We start from the raw sequence: 22,142 nt of genomic DNA on the forward strand, positions 1-22,142 counted from the left end.
TGGAGTTTTTTTTTTTTGCAAACAGTATACTCCTTCCTACAGAGTGGGGATATCATTATCAATAAATCATAAGATTTATATACCTCATAAGCTGTCTGTGTGACAACTCCTTCATTTATAATTTTTTCGCCGTAATTTTCTAAAATTGTCCTTTGTTTAGATATTTTCTTGTACATCAAAGGCTGGGTAAACATTGGCTCATCAGTTTCATTATGACCATTACGACGATAGCAGACCTAAAATACCAAACATACCATCACATTTTTTTTTTAATTAATTAAGCCTTAGGCTAATTTTTAATAAGTAAAAATAGAAATTCTACTTCTTGATAGACTTAAGTAGAATTATTGTTGCAATAAATAATTACAGAGTCCTAACCAGGTGTAATTCTATGTATTTTTATTATTTTTTTTAAAGTTTTATTACATCACTTGATACACATGATTTATACATCTTTATCACAAAAATCTTTAAAATTTATAAAACCAATTCAGGATAATGAATGCAGCATCAGAAGTTTTGGCTCATTTTTTTTATCTTCTTTGAGGTAACCTTATTACAATGTTTGATATAGTCATTGCCAGCTTGCACCACCAAATAAAAATTCTGTCGGGCAAGTTGTTTCTTAAAGTCCAGGTAAGTCAGTTTTTGTAAGTTACTATTCTATGCAGCCCATTTAATTTCCTATGTACATCTAATTTTAAAATGACATATGTACTGACATGCCATTGACATATTGCCCAATTTCATTGGACAATATAATGATTTAAGCCAATGGAAATAGGTTTAGCTTATAGTAGTAAAAAAGATGGCAGCATGTTTCAATAATTCAGAAAAGGGTATGTTCCACCCAACTGAGTAAACTTGCTTAAGAATTAAGTTGAAAGGGGAATGACATGTACAACATGAGAAGATTTGGGAAAAGAACAAATAGGACCATTCGTAAAAGGATTAAAATTATAAAAAAAAACCCAAAAAAACACAATCGTGCATGTGTAATGTAAACAAAGATATTCAGTATTGGTCTCTCAACATTTGGCATTTAGTACTACCATTATTACTCAAAAAAGCTGAGTTAAAAAGTATCAAGCTACCAAGTGAAGCTTCTTTAAAGTTTAACGTGCAGAGAATAAACAAAAAAATATGCATTGCATTGTATTGAATGAATTGTTAATGCCACACATGGGAAGACCAATACTGAATAAAAGTTATTGCTAGAAAAACTCTATAAGGTTCCAATTTTATAGTCAAAACATTGCCAAAGACACAAAAGGAGGTTACTCTATGTTATTCTATATTCTCAATAAATTTGGTAAATTTAACAGATGAGGGGCATGTGGTCTAAACAAATTCGTTCAAACACTGTCATTTCCTACTTGTATCCTATTGCTCAACAAAAACATGTAATGACTTACCAAGTCTATCACAACATCTTTTCCAAACTTAGCTCTCCATTCAGCTGCCACTTTACAGACATAAACAACAGCTTCTGGATCATCAGCATTGACATGGAACACAGGGGCATTCACCATACGGGCACCATCTGTACAATATGCTGAAGATCGGGAATATCTGGGGTCTGTTGTGAATCCAATCTGTCAACCACAAAATAATTGAAGAATGATTCTATCAATAACAACAAAGCTATGTAATATACAGACAGTGGCCTGCAAACAAGACTTACGTTTTACTTGAAAGTCAAGTCAAAGTAATTGACATATTGTAGAGAAAATAATGCAGATATGTCATTTTTTAAGACAATATTTGGTTATATGGTACTGATGGAAGAGTACTAGTCTGCATTCTTTAAAATTAAGGTATTAATATTAAAGTGAAATGTTATTTGATACAAGATACTTTTATAGAGACTTTTCGGTTGATAATAAAAATGATACAAGATACTTTCATAGCGACCTTTTGGTTGATAATAAAATCAGAGTTAAATAGATGATACACAAGCATTCAGAGAGTATCGTATGGCAACACAAAGTCTCCTACTGGAAAAAAATCTGTTGAGGAGAACAGAAAGCAAACTTCATGCATAATTCGATATCGAGGAAAACTGTGTCTGCATCAAGTTCAAGGGCAATTACTTAGCAAAAAATTAAAGAACCAGAACAAAAATTTTGAACTTGTTCTTCAACTTGTAATAGTTAAAGAATGTTCCAAATATCTAATGTATAATTTGCACACATGGTGGAAAAGTGTGGAAAACTGATTTGCTGTCCTGACAGAGAGTCAAACCTAAAGTCTCCTAAGGTAAAAGTCACCCCATAGGGGACTCACAATATTAATCAGCTTTCATAGAATTCATTACAAATCTATTATCAATGATGGCATGTAACTTTCCATCTTTAGCTTCCACAAAAATTTATGTCAATATCAGCTAAGTCTCAATGTGATACCTGATTGTTGACAACGATGTGTACTGTGCCATGTGTTGTGTAGTCTGGAAGATCACTTAGATGAAAAGTTTCAAATACAACACCCTGTCCAGAGAAAGCTGCATCCCCATGGAGCAACATGCTCATTACCTGTAAATCATTTAAACATAAATTGCTGTCTAAGTTGTTTAACATAAAATACTAATATAACTTTTTAATCTGTCATAACATAACATTCAACAAAATATAGAAGCAAATCACCTAGCAGTTTCAGAGGCAATGCATCTACTTAGTTTTAAACCTTAAAAATGTTGAAAATAAAAAGCCCCATAACTCTTCTAAAATTTGCTGAATCAAAATGGTTTCACAACTATACATTGAAACAATACATCTTCACATGTGGATGGAATCCCAAGAGAGGTTTCAAAGGTTACATGTATCAACAATGACTGATTGAGGAATGTTGATAAGTTGCAAAAGAAAATTTGTTGAATCAAATTGGGAAATATATGAACACTTATGATTCAAAACAAAAAACAAAAAAATCCTACCAGATATGGGAAGAATATGCATCCACAAAGCTACTCAGACAAATAGATGGAAACAGACCTTTACTAATTCCTTCAGTCGTATGCAGAATGAGAAAATTAACAGAACTTCAGATGCTATGTAGAATATAGCCATTTTTTTCACAACTTTAATGGGAAATGTTAATGTACAAGTTAGAAGATATGCTAGATTACACTGCCATATAGAATACAGTGAAACTTCTCCAAACTGGAACCTCAGAAAACCAGTCTTCCCTTCAACCAGCCGTTTTCAAAAGTCCCGGCCAATATACCTTAAAACCTATGCGTTTTGTTTTCAATAGACCGACCACCCCCTAAAACTGTACATCGTCCGGTTTTTTCACAGTTTTAGTTATATATTTCAAATAAAACAACCTCTCAATTCCGGCCACCCATGTATTGTTCACCTGTAATAAATGTATCAACAAAACTGTAATGATTACGTAATATTATGTGATTAATAATTCATTCACTGACAGGTTTGCATTTCTTCAGTGGACATATGATAATTGAAGAGGACAGTAGATTAAACAACAAATTTAATCCAGACATACATTTTGTCACTGGTTGGCTGTTGGTATGTACAAAGGTCAGGCAACCAGGGTCATTTAATAGTACAATCTTTACGATCTTTTAATTGTCAATTAATGTGACCTGTGCCCAAGCCAAAACAACATAGAGGTGAAATCATTAGACTTTGTTGATAAGTAATTTACAAAAACAATACAAATAATTAATTACCATTAATAGCCCTCTGATCTTTAATACACATTCTTTCAAAACCGTGAACATTATTTTGTTGGTAGTACTGTTTGTAAAATGAAATCATTTACAAATGATGCGAGCTTTGAAATGTAATGAAAGGTCAAAAGTTTTGAATGGCATTAAACATGTCTCGACCAACAAACTGACGAGGTGTACAGTTAAAGAACACATGAATGGAAACAGCTATTAGAATGCATAGGCCACCCCTATAAACCGGTCATTTTTTTCTTGTCCCAGCGATGGCCGGAGAAGTTTCACCTTTTTGCCATCCGTGTCTCCTCTGTAGAATTGTTTTGCTCTAGTTTTTCCCTGAACAACAGGATCAACTGCCTCCAAATGTGAAGGGTTTGCAACAACAGCTAATGTCACATTCTTATTAGTGACACGATTCAATCTTTCCTGAGACATTCCTAGATGGTACTTCACATCACCAGATCCCTCATCTGAAGCTTCCAGCTCAGAATCGAACTGACAAAATAGTTTCTCTAATGGTTTTCTACATACATTTGAAAGTACATTTAATCTTCCTCTGAAAGACAAAGAATGCATAAGAAAACCAGTATTCCATAACTTTCCAATGGTACATCAAGCCTTCATCTTTGTGAATGTAGGAAGATTATAAAATATGATCAGTGTTTATAAAGTTTGGCAGTATGCAATTACTATGGAGTTAATAAGTTCATAATTGTAAAGAAGTAGGTCATTTGTTAAAACTGTTAATAAAACTTTAGTATTTTATGTGGCAGATATCTACACTTCACAAATCATTTAAAGTTACTTCCATAATAATATCAATATATATTATAGTGCTAATGAAGAAACAAGCTAATCATAGGAGGTATGCCAATGATGAAGTTATCCCCCCTCCTGCTCACAAAATTTATCTAATTAAAAAGCCATACCCATGAGGCATCCCAATTATGAAGTCATCTACCCTCTGCTCACTAGTTTTATCTATTAAAAATGCCATACCTATGAGGCATCCCAATGATGAAGTCATCTACCCCCTGCTCACTAGATTTATCAATGACTGTTTTCATTGCAGGTATTAGTACTTCACATCCCTCCAAACCAAATCTTTTCTCTGATGACCACTTCTTCGCTAAAAATTCTTCAAACCTAAAAACAAAAATATAAAACTGCATTAATGTTGAATTTAAAATCATTAATTATTTCAATAAAAAGGAAAGAAATCAAGATGATAAGAGTATTGCAAATAGCAATATATAGTCTCTTACCAGTTAGGCAAAGAAAATTTATGCTAGATTCTTGGGCCCCGCCACATCCCTAAAAACCCTCCTGCATCTGCGATTTTTATTATGGTAAAATCCGGAAAATTTCATATCCGGTCCGGATTTGACTTTTAATTAGTTAATGGAATCGTCTGTGTGCTTGACAGAAAGGTAAAAATACAATGCAAATGAGACTGTTATTTAACATTTATCATTAAAAATGAAAGTTTGTCTTGTGGCAAAGAGATGGCTCTTATTTCTAGCCACTTCTCAAATACCAGTAAAGTTTTTATGCCATGGAGTATTTTATATAACTTCTCAACATCCTCTACATTTACAGAATTGTTCAACTCAATGAAATTTTTTGAAAAAAAAAAGGAAACTTGCTTCTGATCACCTAAAAAAAAATAATAATAATTTAAAAAATATAAAAAAATTTAAATAATAAAAAAAAAGCCTCCCTCCCTTACCAATTTTTTTAAAAAGTGGCCTGAGAACCTAGGCATTTTTTTTGTAAACTAATTCAGACAGAGTTTCAATCTGAACATATGATACATAGTTATTCATCTGGAAATACAAATAAGAATAAAGAGATTTATCCAAAAATTTTCTATCATTGGAATTTTAATAAAAAGACCAATAATTTAATACAGTGTTTTGCAACGGGAATAATACTTAAGTCCAACAAAACAGGAAAGTGATATCAAGAGACCAACCAAAATCACTTACAACACATGGCCCCATCTACTGTAATAGTACTTATATTTGTGGGTATCAATTTTTGTGGTTTAGAGGAAAAGTACAAGTTTGTGGATTCTTGAATTTGTGGTTTTAATGATCCGTACAATTTAAAGTAAATAATCCTTTTCGTTGGGAATCAAATTTCCTGGTTTACCTTACCCATGAAAATTGGTACCCAATGAACAATAGTACTTTCACAGTATATAAAATCTAACACTAAATTTGAAATTAAACCATCATTTAGAAGTCAAGATAATTGTATTCAAACCAATTGACAAATTGATTGATCAGTGGAGATACATTGTAAACTTTATAACTCGACAAAGTGGACTGAAACAGAATTACTTTCATCTTCAAGTTATTATGATACAATAACATACCAGATATCATCTTAATATCAGAAAACTTTTTGATGAAAAGTTCATAAAGATGGTATTAAGTCCAGTGATTGTTATTTCATTTAAACACATTGAGTTGGAATTAAACTTTAACTTGAAATTCTAAATCATCTCAATATCCAGAAGTTTTTTTTAGAAAAAAAAGTCCTATAAGAAGTTATTTTCATGAAGTTGAATCAGTTCAGGACCCACAATTGTGTAATCAATGAAGTCAAGTTAAAGATTAACTTTAACTCATTCTGTAGCTTACCATAACACACTTTTTAAATACAATAAAAAAACATTTACATATCTGCAAACATGTTAGAAATGGTTCAAAACAAACTAATGATCAGTGATGCCAAAACAATGGATTCAAAATTATTGCTCTATCTGGATGGTCAAGAAAAGTATTATTTACGTGAAAGGATGATGTACAATAAGGTCCTTATTTGGCTTCCTGCATGACTGGAAATAAGAAATTTAATAATGAAAAGTTTAGTTCTGTTGTCTAGAATGTTAAATGAATGATTCAGTATGGTCAACCACATTTATAAGCAAATCATCTTTCAATGATGTCCCACATTTGGCACATCTGAGAAAATATGCTTAAATTGGGGCACTTTTGGAACATTTTTTCAATTTTTGACTGTCACTGTCAACTTGACCCAAAATCGTTGTTTAAGATTTCTATATGCAACTTTGATAGGAGTCCAAATCAGTTAAAGACATTCCTTGGTCAGGTTAGCAAAGACCTTTAATAAAAAAATAAAAATAAATATTGAACAAGATGCCCCTGAAGAGCCTGAATCGCTCATCTGGCAAACCATGCCCTATTAACTAAGTAAGTAAAGGTATCATGCTTTGTTACTACATTTGACAAATTCAAAAATTTCAAACATTTCAAAAATGTTAAATAATCAGTTTGTGCAGGATGACCTTAGAAACAACCATTCCAAATGGTCAAGCAGTTTCAGTGGAGAAGATGTTTAAAAGAAGCTGACAACAACGATGGATGCAAAGTGATGATAGTAGCTTACACAGCCTTCAGACCAGGAGAGCTAAATATGGTATTTTCCATAATTCTGTAGTTTTTGGCAGATTAACTGAAAATTGATAAAATAGTGAAATTTTAAAACCATATTAAAATAAAATTCTCTGCAGGGCCCACCTAGATATAACCCTGAATAGTTGGGGCAAGTATGGACACACCATTCAAACTTGATAAATCTTTTCAATTTTGATATTTGACACAGGATAAAATTTTAGCAGATTTGAAATGGTCACTTTTTGGCTTTTTATTCCTAAATGGTTCCTGTTGAAAAACTCCAAAATCAATTCCAACTATGGCACCTTGTACAATTTCAAAATGATCTATTCCCTTTTACTGATGTTTTTATCAAGAATTCAGAAAAAAAAATATTTGTGTCTGGCCCCTTATTCTTACAATGACTCAAGTCACAACCCCTTAAAACAAACCCCAGTCTCCTTTTTGTGAAAAGGTACCTTGTAATACAATTTCAAAGCTATCAATTGGCTTTTAATGAAGTTATTGTCTGGACACATGGAAAATGCTTGTTTCAGGATTCTTTTTGGCTCTTTATTCCAATACTGACCTTTTTTTTTTATAGTTTAGAACTATGTTAAATTTTATAAAAATCAACTCACTAATGTTCAAGTTAAATTTGCAAGAGCACCAAGAGTCTAACGACGAGAGCAACACGGACTCCAGCATTATATCATTATACGACATCAATTTTTTTTGCAGTCATATAAAAAATTAATCATCCATTTAATAGTGCATATGGCATTTTTATCATTTACTTTCAAGCTTATTTCTGTTGTAATTATTCTTTTATTTGCCACTGTTTGTAAACATTAATAAAACAAGTCAATTTCCATACTTCTGTGATCTGACAAGTCTAGCCAGTAAAGTTGTCTTCTCCTCAGAGTTCAATGTCATTATTCCAGGTGTTTCAAATTTCTGTTTGATCCAGTCTACCTGTTCTTTGTTGTTAACATGCATCAGTTCTATACCTATGTGATTGCAGTACACATCCTGAAAATAAAACATCATGTCTGCTGTATCAAAACAATCATTGTGCCAAAAATCAATATTTCATACACTCTTTTAAATATAGAAACTTGCTCCATTGTTGCCCACATTTTGTTTTTTATGTTTCTAGTGATGACTTTTGTCGGTTGTTTAGCTCTTTTTACTGAGGTGTGTCATTCAGTGTAAGTTGTACTCAGTGGTTCATGTCTGTCATTTTGTGTAAGTTGTACTCAGTACTTTCAAGTATTGTCATTCAGTGTTAATTGTACTCAGTGTTTTAGGTTTGTCATTTATTGCAAGTTGTACTCAGTATTTCAGGCTATTGTTTTGTTGTTAAGTGCGAGTTGTACTTGGTGTTTCAATCTTTTTGTTCTATTTAAGTTGTGCTCAGTTATTCAAGTTTGCCATTCAGTGTGAGCTGTATTCAGTGTTTCAGGCTGAATGTTGTCTGCACTGTTTATTTGGTTGCATGTCCAACCAGATGGATGGAATAATGTCTTAAAAAGTTTTTTTTTCAAGTTTTCTCTTTCATATGACATGAATGGAATAGTAAAGGTTTCTCATCGTATCACACTCTGTAAATATATCACCCTCGACTTTGTCTCGTATGATACTACAGCATAACACCCTTTACTACAGGCAGTATGTGTATAATGTTCCATGGAGGTCATTACCAAAGAAACCTTTACTATTCCATTCATATTGATCCACCAATCACTGTTCAGTCTGCAGCAGGGCAAGTAAGGATGTGCAGGGAATAGACTAAAATAATCACCCATTACCCAATCAGAATTAAAGATTTTTGTATGAAGTATAATATAATACAATGTAATATACCTCAAGCCTCTTGACAATGTCTTTGAGTGTTAACTGTGATTCATTCCCTCCTATGTAAGTTGTTGTAGGGAGGGTGAACTTTCTATCTAAATCTGTCTCATCTGTACTCAAAGGACAAAATAATTAGTGAAATAATTACATCATACATAAAAGGACATGGTTTTGTAGGATTTTGTATCATTAAGAAAGGAAATGTTACATAATTCTAAAATGCAAATTTCTTGTCACGTATTCAATATAAAAAGCAGGGGTAAAGCATACATCCTTTGAAAAGTGCCATGATAAAATTTCTCAGTATAAATTTGAACTTATCAAAATATTTTTTTAGGCTGAAACATATGAAGTTTATTTTCATACGAATGAAGTTACAACAGTTGAATTTAAATCTTATTATCAAAGTTTTTAAGACATGAGAAAAAGCCTTTGAAAAAATCCTAACCATAGGTTTACATTACACACATGAGATATAACAGCTTAAGACTGTACGAATGTTAACAAAATTAAACTACTGTGCAGTAACATCTAAAGAAAAATCAAATAACATATAGTGACATATTGTAACATGTTTGGTTTCAAAATAAAAAAAAATTGGAGGTTGGATACTTTGAAATGTAGCAACATTAAGAGTTATGATCTAATAACTAATGGGAAGCCTTTTTACTATGATCAATGATAAAAGCATGGTAGTTCTCACAGTGATGTCAGATGAGACATAGACAGACAGTACAAGAAAAACTACTACAGAGATTTACAAAGAAGAGAGACAAATACCATCTACAGGAGTGTAAGAAGAGAGACAAACAACATCCAATATTTTCAAGGTCAGGGTATTCAACTCTTTACAAAACATTCACTGATGTCTGCTGATACATGTATAATCCTTGTAACTTCCTTACAGACACTCAGTGCATACTTAATAAAACACCATTCAAAAGCAATCAACTGTAAACCTTCGAATCACAGATATAGAACACAAATGAACATGCATAAATACTACTGTGTATCAAATTCCCAAAAAAAAATGTTTTCAAAGAAGGAAAGGAAACTTTGTAAACAACTTGGTATATCAATCACCTTTGAATACAGATTCAGGGGAAACAGAACATGTTTATGCACACAATAAAAAACCTATACGGACCTGGTGCTTAACATTGAACTAGAGGAAACACGAAGCTCAGTATATCCAGCTAGCCCTGAATTCAAACTTTAAATGTGCTATATTATAAATTTTTATCATCCTGTTCTGGGGTCAGTTACTGTGGTTCTTAACAAACAAATTTATAAAAGGTCTTTATCAAAAGAAAATGTATAAAGTTGATGGTTTATTGAAAATGTTAAATAATTACATTAATAACATAAACAAGAGATGGAGAAATCAATACAAAATAAAATGCTTCACAGGGAGCTTGATATGTCCCCAGAGGTTGAACCCTGAACAGTTGGTGCAAGTATGGACACATTCAAACTCTTAGAATTTTTATTTTAATTATGTATTTTAATTATAGTGGCAGAGACATATGGAAAATGCTTGTCTCTGGCTCCCTTTTGGCTCCTAATTCAAAAAAGGTTACAGTCTCAGCCCCCAAAATCAATCCCAGCCTTCCTTTGATGGTATGGCACCTTGCAATATAATTTCAAACGGATCAATTCACTTATAGTCAAGTTATTGTCTGGACATAAGGAAAATGCTTTGATAGTCATTCCATTAGTTTGATAACTTTAATATTGCATGAAACAAAGTGTCTACAGAGGATGACAACAATATGGATGACAGCTTCAAACCAATATACAACTGCAAATTTGTTTGTTGTCATTTTAAGAAAAGAAACACCATCTCTAAGGAAGATCTCATCAGTTAAGCTACTTCAAACTCAACACTGAAAGATCCAGACTTCAGAGCCTAAGTTTCTGACCTAAACTCTGACCTTTAAGACATTAACTAATGGAATGACTATCGAAGTTGAAAATTAAAATATGAGCTCAATCACTCATTGTAGTACAAAATGCTTTGCAAGGCACAAAATAATACTACTGCAGGTCTAACCTGAAAAGATGCATCACGGGACAAGTATGGACACAACATTCAAATCTGACAAAGCTCTAAATTCGGATTGTGATAAAATGATTGACAAGATTATGACCAGAATGCAAGTGGTTAAAGAACTTAAAAGCTCATTGTTAGACATACAACTTCACCCCAAACTCAATCACAGCCTCGTGGGATTGAAGCTCATGATATATTTTCATTGAGGTTTATACACATATACTAAAGTTACATAGTTATAAGGAATTTTTTTTTTTAAATGCAAGTTCTGGCTGCTTTTTTCTAAGCAGTAAGGGTCAGTACCCTAACAATCAATTAAAACCTTCCTTGGTAGTATGAAACCTTATTGTAAAATTTCACGAACATCTATACACTTCAACTCAAAACTTTTACACAAATTACAATGTATTTTTAATAAGCAAATTGATAGAGAATAGTTAAGGGTTAGCTTAAAGCCTAAGTACTATCATATTAACATTTCATATGCTAACTTTTAAAACCTGGTACAATGTGTTATATGAAAGACAGGCTTTCTTCATTCATCTGTACAGGTAAGAGTATAACATCACTGGTATGTTTTGTTATAAAGATAAGCCTTATATATATATATATATATATATATATATATATATATATATATATATATATATATATATATATAAAATATATATATATATATATATATATACCAGTATTGTAATACGGTTACAGGTGTATCAAAAACAGGCTTATCTTTATAACAAAACATACCAGTGATGTGTGTTATATATATATATTGTTAAATAAGAAAGCCTTTCTTTTTTTACATGTACTGGATAAACAAAATGTTTGCAAAATGTTCTTTCAGCCTGCAACAAGAACACCATCAATATTGGCTTGTGAACTTAAAATGAAGTATAAACAAAAAATCTGGCATATCAATATTTGCTAGCTATATTCCACCACCATATTTTACTTTTAAAAGCTAGCCTAGTGATTGCAGTCCATTTTTATGCATCAATGATAGTACATAGTAACAGCTTCTTACTAAATAATTATCTACTATATTAGATTTAAGTTCTCATTTTTCAATGGTTCACTGAACAATAAAATGTTACATACATGCAGAACAGAAATGTGTGTTTACAGAAATCTAAAAGCAGTGCAAGTACAAATCTGACACACCACCATGCTTCACCAACACTTAGCTTACCAAAAAATATTGAGTAAGATAACTCGGTTTTTTTCTCTTCTAAATTAGCTTGACTGATTTCTAGTGGATCAAGTTTCGCTAGAGAATGTCCAAGTGCCTAAAACATTCCACACAACTCCATTCAATTAATATTCATATCTTAATATTCTAAACTAAACTAAAACATTATCACCAAATTAAGGTCATATTTCAAGTTAAAGCTGCAATGCTCATCAAGAAGGCTGGAAGTATTCTAGACTAATCAAAGTGTTATATATTCACAATTATCTATGCATACCAGTTCTTACTTGCTACAAAAAACATGTAGATAAAAGTCAACTTTCCTGGGATAGTTACAAAGGTTTAGTCAGATTTGAGATTGACAGAATAACTTCTTCAAATTTTATTAAATAATTTCAATGTTCTGTTCCTGTAAATTATGTACTAGCAGTTAATGACTATTGTACTAGTAAATTAAACCTCAAACCCATTTTATTAACAACAACATTCATTCATTCAACATTGCAGAAATAACTTTATAAATTTTGGTGTCTTATTTTACCTACAAAATGTGATCAACATACTCCAGAGCAGCAGTGTACCATGTTAAAATATGACCAAACTTTGATGATTCTTCACATTACACAGATTAGTAAGTTTTGTTATTCATAATGGAACACAGTACCATTAAAAGGGAAAGGCAGGTGTCTCACATACATAGTTTTACTTACTGAAAATCTTGTTTTTGATCAAACATATAATTGTGAACAGTTTTCTATAAAACTAATTGTCTTTTAAGGGAAGCTTTTTAAACAGTTATAATTCGTGTGAGACACTGCCACGAGACAGTGATTGGAACCAAGTTGTTCTCTCCATCAGTCTGGGTCCAATCACTATCCTTTACTATAAACCTATTTACCTACCCCATTGGTAACTACTCAGTAAAAGTTCCTTGGGGATTTCAGGATCCAGATCAGCATCAAGTATACCCAAAGGATCCAATGATGCTATATTGTGACCACGCCTCTGTTATAGACATAATGCTTATTAAATATATATAAATAATCCCTATATTTATACCATCTCTCTGAGTTGATAAAATCTTCATATTAGCAAAAAATTTTTTAAAAAATTCTGTATTTCATGTCATCAGAATTTGTAGTTAACCTCTTACCTGTAAGTTTAGTTAGCATATACATTTAATACATGTAGTTAAACTGATTCCCACTTTATAGTGAACTGATTGGGCCTTCATTTAAAGTTAAACAACTAACCATTCCCTTAAATTACCCCTAAAATAAGGCAGTTCTCCCTAGTAAAATGTCCAATGTCTAAACAAATGGCTAAATGAGATAGCAGTAGTCAAAGTGTTGTAAGTAAGTGGTTCTTCTTAAAGTATTCACTGTTAAATGATTTTTCTACCTCAAGATATAACTGTAAATGTACTAATTTTTGCTATTTTCGTGGAGGACAGAAAACTGTGAAAAAATAGTGCCGGGTACACACGAAATTGATTTTTGACCCTATACAACGCTAATCATTCTTTTGAAACCGCGAAAATTGATACCCACGAATAGATTCACTTGACAGAATCCAAGAAAATTGGCAACCGCAAAAATTAATATGTTGACAGTATACAATTACTTTATTGTTCCAAAGGTGTAGGGGCTTCAGGCTATGAATATACCCCAAAAATATTAATTTTGTTGTATAAATAACATAAAAGTTGTTCATAACATAGTTAAATATATAAATATTAAGAAAATAATTGTTTTGTAACATTAGTGAATTGTAATGATGTCATAATGGTATCACATGGTCAGCCATCACTTTAAAAAAACGGCTAAGAATTGTAAATGTTGTTTTTCCAGATATATTTACATTCAGAAAATTATGTCCACAACAAAGAAACAACTTAACATTTTTTCATGTGATCAATTATGAGTATGTAATAATGAATGCATCCAATAAATATGAAGTTGTTTCTTGGTTGTGGATACCATTTCCTAGCCTAAAATATGAAAGTAACCAAATAGAACAAAATTAACAGAAAATCTCAACTAGTCAACTTCAAGCAATGCTTTTGTCCTTTAAATAAGTTTTTATGTTTCAACATTTGTGAGGGATTCAAGTCTCTAAATTCCAATTAAATCTTTCAACACTGAACGATTAATTTTCTGTTGTATTATAGCCAATCAGAGCCTTTAATGTCCCTTCTCCTTTCTTAATAAAATGCCGAATAAAGAGAATGCATTATTTTAGAAGAGCCAACATTTTTACTGCCATGTTAAATCAAGCTAAACTTGCCGACTTACTACTTTGCAGACATATTACAATATTTTTTACCACATACAATCAAACCTCTTTAAGTCTAAGGGACCAGGCAAATGTTGAGTTAACCTAGGTTGGAGTCATCCCAGGTCAAGTATAATCCGGAAATGTATTGGTCAGTGATTGTTTCTGATTTTTTAATGAATTATTCATGTTGAATTGCTTGTACATACATGTATACACGTTTTTCACTTGATCAGGGTACTTTGTGAAGTCTTCTTTTTCGTTTCGAAGGATAATTTTTATGTATTGTGTACACTGTATTCAATATGTTAAAAATTCTGAGCAACATCGAATGTTTCAGAGGAAATTCTTATCTTAATTATTTTTTCTACTTCGAAAATGTCATTTCCATGTAACAGGTTACTTTGAATAACTCAATATCAGGAGTACCGTCAAACCATGTGCATTACATTACAACAGTAAAATTTCAGATTTACTAGCAATAGTGGTAAAAATACATCAGTTGTTATCATCTGTTTTGCACAAAATTAATTGATCGGATATCATTCCAAAATTTCAGTTTTACCACACATTTTTTTAATCATTAACAAAATATCCAATAACACTGATGAATTATTTGATTATTCAAATTCATTTCATTTTATTACACAAGCTTTTTTGTATTAATCAAATACACAACTCAGGCTATAAAGGTGTCATTGAATAATTATATAAGCCATGCTTAATGTTGTAAAAAGAAGCTTCTGTCGTGGTTTGTAATCAGATTTTCTACTTATTACTTCACTTGGAGACATCCGACTTAATTAACCTCAATGACCTATCTAGGGTACTGATTGATAACCTAACCTCAGTCATCTCAGTTCAAGTCATCAGAGGTAAAATTGTATTTGATTAAAGGAATTTTTGCTGGGACTATAAAATTAGTTGGAGTTATCCAAGATTTCGACTCTTTGGAGTTCGACACATCGATGTTCCACTGTAAATTAATACAGTACATAATATTTAAATTAAAATTTTTGTTTTTGTTTATTTACAGGCTATTGTAAGACTTTTTTCTGGGTTGGAGGGCCTATCACCTCTTAATGTACATGAAAGATTGTACCAAAGAAACATATACATGAATAATGTGAGAAGCCAGACAATAATTAAACAGCTTGACAGGACTGCAGAGGTCACACCAAGAACAGTTGGGACAAGTATTAAATTATGAACACATCATTCAAGATTGATATACATGTACATGTATATCTATATATGGATTATATTAAGTATTTGACACTATGTGAGTTTTTAACCAGAACCCAAGTGGTCCTCATTTGCTTAATTGATTGATTGTTGGGGTTTAACGTCCCTTTTATCCTAAACTGTTAAAGTTACAACCCCTAAAATCAAACCCAGCCTTCGTTTGATGGTATGGAACCTTTAGGTACAACATCATAGAGATCCAGTCACTTATAGTCAAGTTATTGTCTCAGTCTGGATATCTGGAAATACTTGTATTTGATCCCTAAATCATAACTGGTTCAATTCACAATGCTTAAAATCAATTTTTTTTCAATCATTCGTTTGACAGTTTGGCATCTTGTATTGCAATTTCATAGAGATCTATCTGCTTATTATGTCATTACCACAGAAGTCAATATTGACCTGTCTTTGGGTTTTGGAACCTTGTAAAATATTATCAAGATCCACTCAATTATATTCAAGTTATCAAATGACAACAAAGTGTCTACCAATGACAACAACAGTACCACACCATTATATGACTGCAATTCTAGTGGTCTTATAAAAATTTTATACACTGCATACAAGTTAATGACAGCTCATTCAAACAACAAAAACTCAAGTTTAAATAGTTTTTTACAGTTACACTTGTAGTATATACTGTTAGATATAATGACACTTCAATTACAAAAATAAAAAAAAATAACCTGGAAAAAACCAAAGCAGAAAACATTTTCCACATAAAATATTAAACAAAACACTGAACATGCATTATTAGATTAAATATGTTAAGAAAACAAAAAACTGAAAGATGATGGCAATTTGCTGATACAGAATGTAATCAAAATAATCACAATTCATAGATATTTTTTAAATGTAATTGATTAAATTTAATTGTATGTAATTACAATTGATTAATTACTACAATTATAATTACCATATCTTTGACAATCAGTAAATGAAGATATATCTCAGTAGAAACACACTGTTACTGTCTGCTGTATATTTTCATATTTCCACATTGCTTGGATAAGTGAAATTTTGACAAGATAAAAAAGTAAACTTATATTTAGCCAAATATGTATGAAGAATTAAATACAATTGACTTTCACAGATTTCAAGGTTATTGATATGATGCTATTATACCTGATATGACTCTATCAATTTGCCAACTTCAAGATTATCTTTGATGTCTTTGGAAGATACACTTGACACGGTTCCAGCAGGAGACAAACTCCCTGCTAGACTTGGTGGACTAACATACGACTGACCTCCGAAGTATACACTCCATGACTAAAATTTAAAGAAAAATACACTGTATTTATCAATATAAATTAATACATTGTGCATTCCACACAAACCAGGACTTCATATTCAACATACTGTATATGTATATGTAAGCATCAGAAACTGACTGACATTATTTTGTTTAAAATAATGAGACAATCTGAAGCATATTATGAAAGTATTATTGTTCGTGGGGTATCTATTTTTTATGGTTTGCATGGATTTGGTAAACCCACTAAATTTTGTTTCCAACAAAACAGAAATTTCAATACCTTTGTAAGATGGAGTTGTCAAATCTATGAGTTCAAGAATCTATTAACTAACAATAACATGTTATCAGTAAACCATGAAAACTGGTACCCACGAAATAAAAGTACTTTCACAGTATAATATTGATATAAAATGGCGTAATATCTTTATAAAATGAACATGTATCAGGTTGCAATATTTGAGTTCAGTAGTTGATTTCACAAAAAGTTGAAAATATAAATTTGATCGTAAGTAACGAGTTGGAAATGAAAATCCTTTATATGACATTATTGTACTTATTATCAAAATTTACTACTTAAAATAATATCAACCACAGAATCTCTATGTACATGAAGATATAACTTACCGTTACTAGCAATTCAGTACAAGTATATTTGTAAATACAGGCTATCTAGAAACAATAAATGGGTGGATCAGCTGAAAATTAACTTAAGTGACAATTTGTTCAGACAATAAAGTGATAACTGTAAACACACATGCTAAATTTCAAAATGCTATCAGGGCTAAAGCTACTTGGTGATTTGGATGGGCTAGTATTATTAAGTTCTACTTCAGAAGACAACAATTTTCCTACACGTACGTTGCCTTAGATCTGGATGTACCTTCTTCTTTTAGTGATTTTTTTACCAGTGTTATTTTTCTTCCACTAGCATTATAAATGGCATCTGTTCTTTTTTAAAATAAACTGCCAAAATCAAATAATTCAGTAACATAGTATTATAATGAGCTTTTCATAATATCTTCAACCCATGTCCATGCTTGCATGGCTGTCAGTGTTATTGTGTCTTACCTACAATTATTGGAGTATTTGTTGAAAAAAGACTTCTACAAAAAACTTTGTGGAGACAGTTCTTATAAGTATTGATGTTAACAAAACAACACAAAACAAGGCTCCCAGGAGACTGAATCGCTCACCTGGTTAAATTTTTGCCTTTCAAGGGCAATAACTCTAACAAGGAACTGTCCTCAAAAGAAGACTTAAGACAGACTTACCATATTGGCATTAGGATCATTTCATTAACTGAAAGTTTCATTCTATCTATTATAGTTTTCAGGATATTGGCTGAAAACTGCCTAAATAAAAACATCCTCTTTTTGCCTTTCAAGGGCAATCACTCTGAAAAGGAGTCATCCCACAGACTCTTGTAGGCCTTATCATAAGGATCATTTCAGTAATTGAAAGTTTCTTTCTGTCTATCCTAGTTTTCAAGAAATTGGCTGAAAACTTAATAAAAAAAAAAACAAACAAAAAAACAAAAACAAAAAACAAGAGGCTCCCAGGAACCTGTTTGGCGCACTTGGTTAAATTGTCTTCCAAGGGCAACAAATTTAACAAGATATTGTCCAACAATTTTGACTAAAGTAGACTTTTGTAGGACTTGTCATCAGGATCATTTCAGTAATTGAAATGTTCTTCCTATTTATCATAGTTTTAATGCTGTTGGCTGAAAACTGTCATTTTTCACCTTTCAAGGGCAATAACTTTTACAAGGAGTTGTCTGATAACTTTTATCCCAGGAGACCTTTGTAGACCTTACAGTATAATAAAGATCATTTAAGAATTTAGCTAAACCTTACAGTTTTTTTTAGATATAATATGCTAAAAACTACTGTCTGACCCCTATATGTACAGTACAGCTTGCAGCATAGTCTGATAGATACATGGCATACCTCCAATACCTGGTATGCCAGTTATGAATCCTTTGAAATTGATTCTGTTATTAGTAATATACAAATCATTAATTCAGTATTCTAGGATTCCTATTTCTCTTTACCTGGTGCAAGTAAAATTTGGGTCAGGGAAAGTTAAGTACTTAGTTACACTTTCCGGTGGCAAATTGAAAACGTCATATGCTGTAAGGATGTTTTGTTAGGAAAGCAGTCATTGACTGTGGGAAAGTTGATTTTATATGGATTTTTTCCCAAGGAAACCTCCATTTCTGAAAAATCCTAGAACACTGTTAATTGATAAATAAATTTTGGTGCCTCAGGTAAAATTCACCTATTCACCAGGACAGGTGATAGTAGAAATAGTAATTTACACCTACCAGAAGATGACAATATCCAGGACCCGATCTGCATAGGAAATCTAATGGCTTTACAACTCAACTAATAAATGGTCAATACACACCTCAATGAAAATAACTGAGAAAATATGATTAAAATTGACATGTGCATTAAACCATACCTACTTGGATGTAGAATGTTTTTGAGGATTATGTATGATTTCAAGCATTGTAACACACCAATATTTTTCCTGTGACTTTTAAAAATCAAATGTCCATGGATATATTAAGAGTACATAGAAATTTAATGCATGTAATCAGTAGTGTAGATTGACTTCACATACTACGTTATGTTGCAAACAATATCACCCAGGACTATTTTATATTTCTTGAGAAAAAAAGATGCATATTATAGCCTATTTTAGTTAAAACTTAAAAAATATAAATAATAATGATACATTACGGTAATTGTTTACCATAATGTCACATATCAGATTTTTAACCAATAAATAAAACCATATTTACGTTCTATAACACATATCATTTCTAAGTGAAAGTCTGATTTTAAATGAAATTTCAAATTGCAATTACATGTAGCAACTCAAAGTTTTGTAGAGGTACTTTATCATAAATAGTATATTCAATGTTAAATGTATCTTTAAAAATGTAAATAAAAACATTTTGGTAGCTTTTGATATGGGAATCTTTATGTGCAGTTATATATGAAGATTTACACTGTAATAAATCAATTTTAACTTTAAATTTTTGTTGTTGTTACTTGACTTTGCAAACAAATATCCATGTGTCAGTAATAAAATAAATCTGAATTTAACTACATCTCAAATAAATTCTAATATTAAATCATAAAGAAGAAAAATGTATGTTCATACAACCAAAAAAAACAAAATGTAGTTTCCTAATGATGATTGTCAAAATAATTAAACTGCAAACAAATTTTTCAAAATATTTCAAAATGATAAATTATAAATATATAAACTGTCACAAACATGTAATAATATAATTCAGTTTTATATCAAGACATCAAAACCTATCAAAGACAAAAGAGTTCTACATATTCATGTATGTTCAGGAGTTTCATTTATTTTTTTACAATTCTGGTACCTCTCCCTTTGGTTTCTGATTTTACTGACTGCACATTGCTATGTTAATTTATGTAAATATTTAAACTTATTCATGTTAGATAGTACTTTTCACTTTCCCACAGTTTCAAAATATTTAGCATTTTCTAAAGGTTACAGACCACCAATTCAACCAATGAGCATTTGGAACGTACGCAAAAATAGTCCTACGCAGAAATTACCCCTGTTCCTCATAGTGCTGTGAAAAAAGTTCTCATCTCATTTAAAAAATTTAAACAGTTTCTGAAAGGAAAAACATTTCTGTACATTTTATGGATGCATTGGATGCCAGGTATTTATCAGACTATGCTGCGAGCTGTACTGTATGTTCTATTTGTAGTAACGGCAGCCATGTTTTTCCATGAATCATCAATCCCCATGTCAGTTCTATGCAGGAAACTCAAAGGAACATTCATACCAAGTTTGGTTCTAATTGCTCTGGTAGTGTCAGAGAAGAATTTTGATGGAAATAACATTAAAAATAGCAAAATAATATTGAAAAAGGGCAGTAACTTCAACATCTCTTAACAGATTAAAACCAAAATTTGACCACAGATAGATCTCACCATGTTAAACACTTTTACCTAGTCATAATTTAGCTTAACCTAACAATTTTGGAGATACATGTATATGCGAAGAACTACTGTCCGACCCTTACTTTCTATTTTTAGTAACGGCGGCCCATCTTCCAACGGTTCAAAAATCCCCACACCAGTTCTATGCAGGATACTCCAAGAAACATTCAAACAAAGTTTGGTTCCAACTGGTCAAATAATGTCAAAGGAAAAGATTTTTGAAAGAAATAACATAAAAAATAGCATAAACCTGGAAAAAGGGCAGTAACTCCAACATGGCTTAACAAATTAAACCCAAAATACAAAAAATGTAGATCTCATCATGCTGAATGTCACGAATTTGACCAAACCTAACAGTTTTGGAGATATATGCGAAAAAGTACAGTCTGACCCCTATGTTCTATTTATAGTAACAGTGGCCATGTTTTATGACGGATCACAAACCCCCCCACATCAGTTCTATGCAGGATACCGCAAGGAACATTCAAACCAACTTTGGTTCCAGTTGGTCAAGTGTTGTCAGAGGAGAAGAGTTTTGAAAAATTGTTAACGACGGACGATAATGGATGCTAATTAATGGCAATAGCTCACATGGCATTCAGCCAGGTGAGCTTAAAAAAAGAAACAAACAAAAAAAAAAACTCCACTAGACATTGCCCTATATGCAACTAATACCCCTTGCACCCTGTTGAACCCTGTACATTTGGGGACCAATGTGGACACACAATTCATATTGGACACAATTTTTATGGGGGATAAGCTATAATGTAAGCACATTTGACACACAATTTTGCTGCAAAACTAAAACATAAATTCCTGACAATATGCACATCTTAATATGGTAATACAACACGGTCAACACCCCATTAAGGTACATAATCTTGCAAGTTGTTGAGGAGGAGTTGCGAACAAAGTAAGACCAAATTTCGCTGGAAAATGCCAAAGTCCAAAAGCCATCATTTCTACAATTTTAGCCCAGACATACATTTTGTAAATTGCTGACAAACCCAATATGGTAATCTAACACTCAATTGAGTTTCACAACAATCCCACTGTGGCAGTCAGAGCAAATCATCCCACAAGGTTTCAAAACAATGCTATAAGCTCCTAAGAAAATAGTTAAGACAGACGAACAGACAGCAGGGCTTAATATATCTTTGATTATCTGCC

General features: G+C 31.7%; 1 protein-coding gene across 4 annotated transcripts in view; it reads right to left on the reverse strand.

Moving 5' to 3' along the window:
* LOC148618440 (2-oxoglutarate dehydrogenase complex component E1-like) overlaps positions 1–22,142 on the reverse strand; it is a 39,624-nt gene that overhangs the window by 14,196 nt on the left and 3,286 nt on the right. Inside the window, exons 3-12 of one of the 4 annotated variants that reach the window (XM_088577364.1) lie at positions 17,599–17,643; positions 16,842–16,988; positions 12,198–12,294; positions 8,962–9,062; positions 7,973–8,127; positions 4,691–4,837; positions 3,977–4,247; positions 2,406–2,534; positions 1,416–1,595; positions 84–236 (exon numbers count right to left, since the gene is read on the reverse strand). In XM_088577364.1, the coding sequence (XP_088433490.1) occupies positions 84–236; positions 1,416–1,595; positions 2,406–2,534; positions 3,977–4,247; positions 4,691–4,837; positions 7,973–8,127; positions 8,962–9,062; positions 12,198–12,294; positions 16,842–16,988; positions 17,599–17,643 (1,425 nt within the window). Of the gene's footprint in view, positions 1–83; positions 237–1,415; positions 1,596–2,405; positions 2,535–3,976; positions 4,248–4,690; positions 4,838–7,972; positions 8,128–8,961; positions 9,063–12,197; positions 12,295–13,099; positions 13,203–16,841; positions 16,989–17,598; positions 17,644–22,142 lie in introns of all 4 variants that reach the window. The other 3 variants (XM_088577363.1, XM_088577366.1, XM_088577365.1) reach the window with 3 other exon arrangements.

This window comes from Perna viridis, chromosome 4, assembly GCF_037379345.1.
Source record: "Perna viridis isolate PV_CMFRI_1.1 ecotype Kerala chromosome 4, ASM3737934v1, whole genome shotgun sequence".
Classification (NCBI taxonomy): domain Eukaryota; kingdom Metazoa; phylum Mollusca; class Bivalvia; order Mytilida; family Mytilidae; genus Perna; species Perna viridis.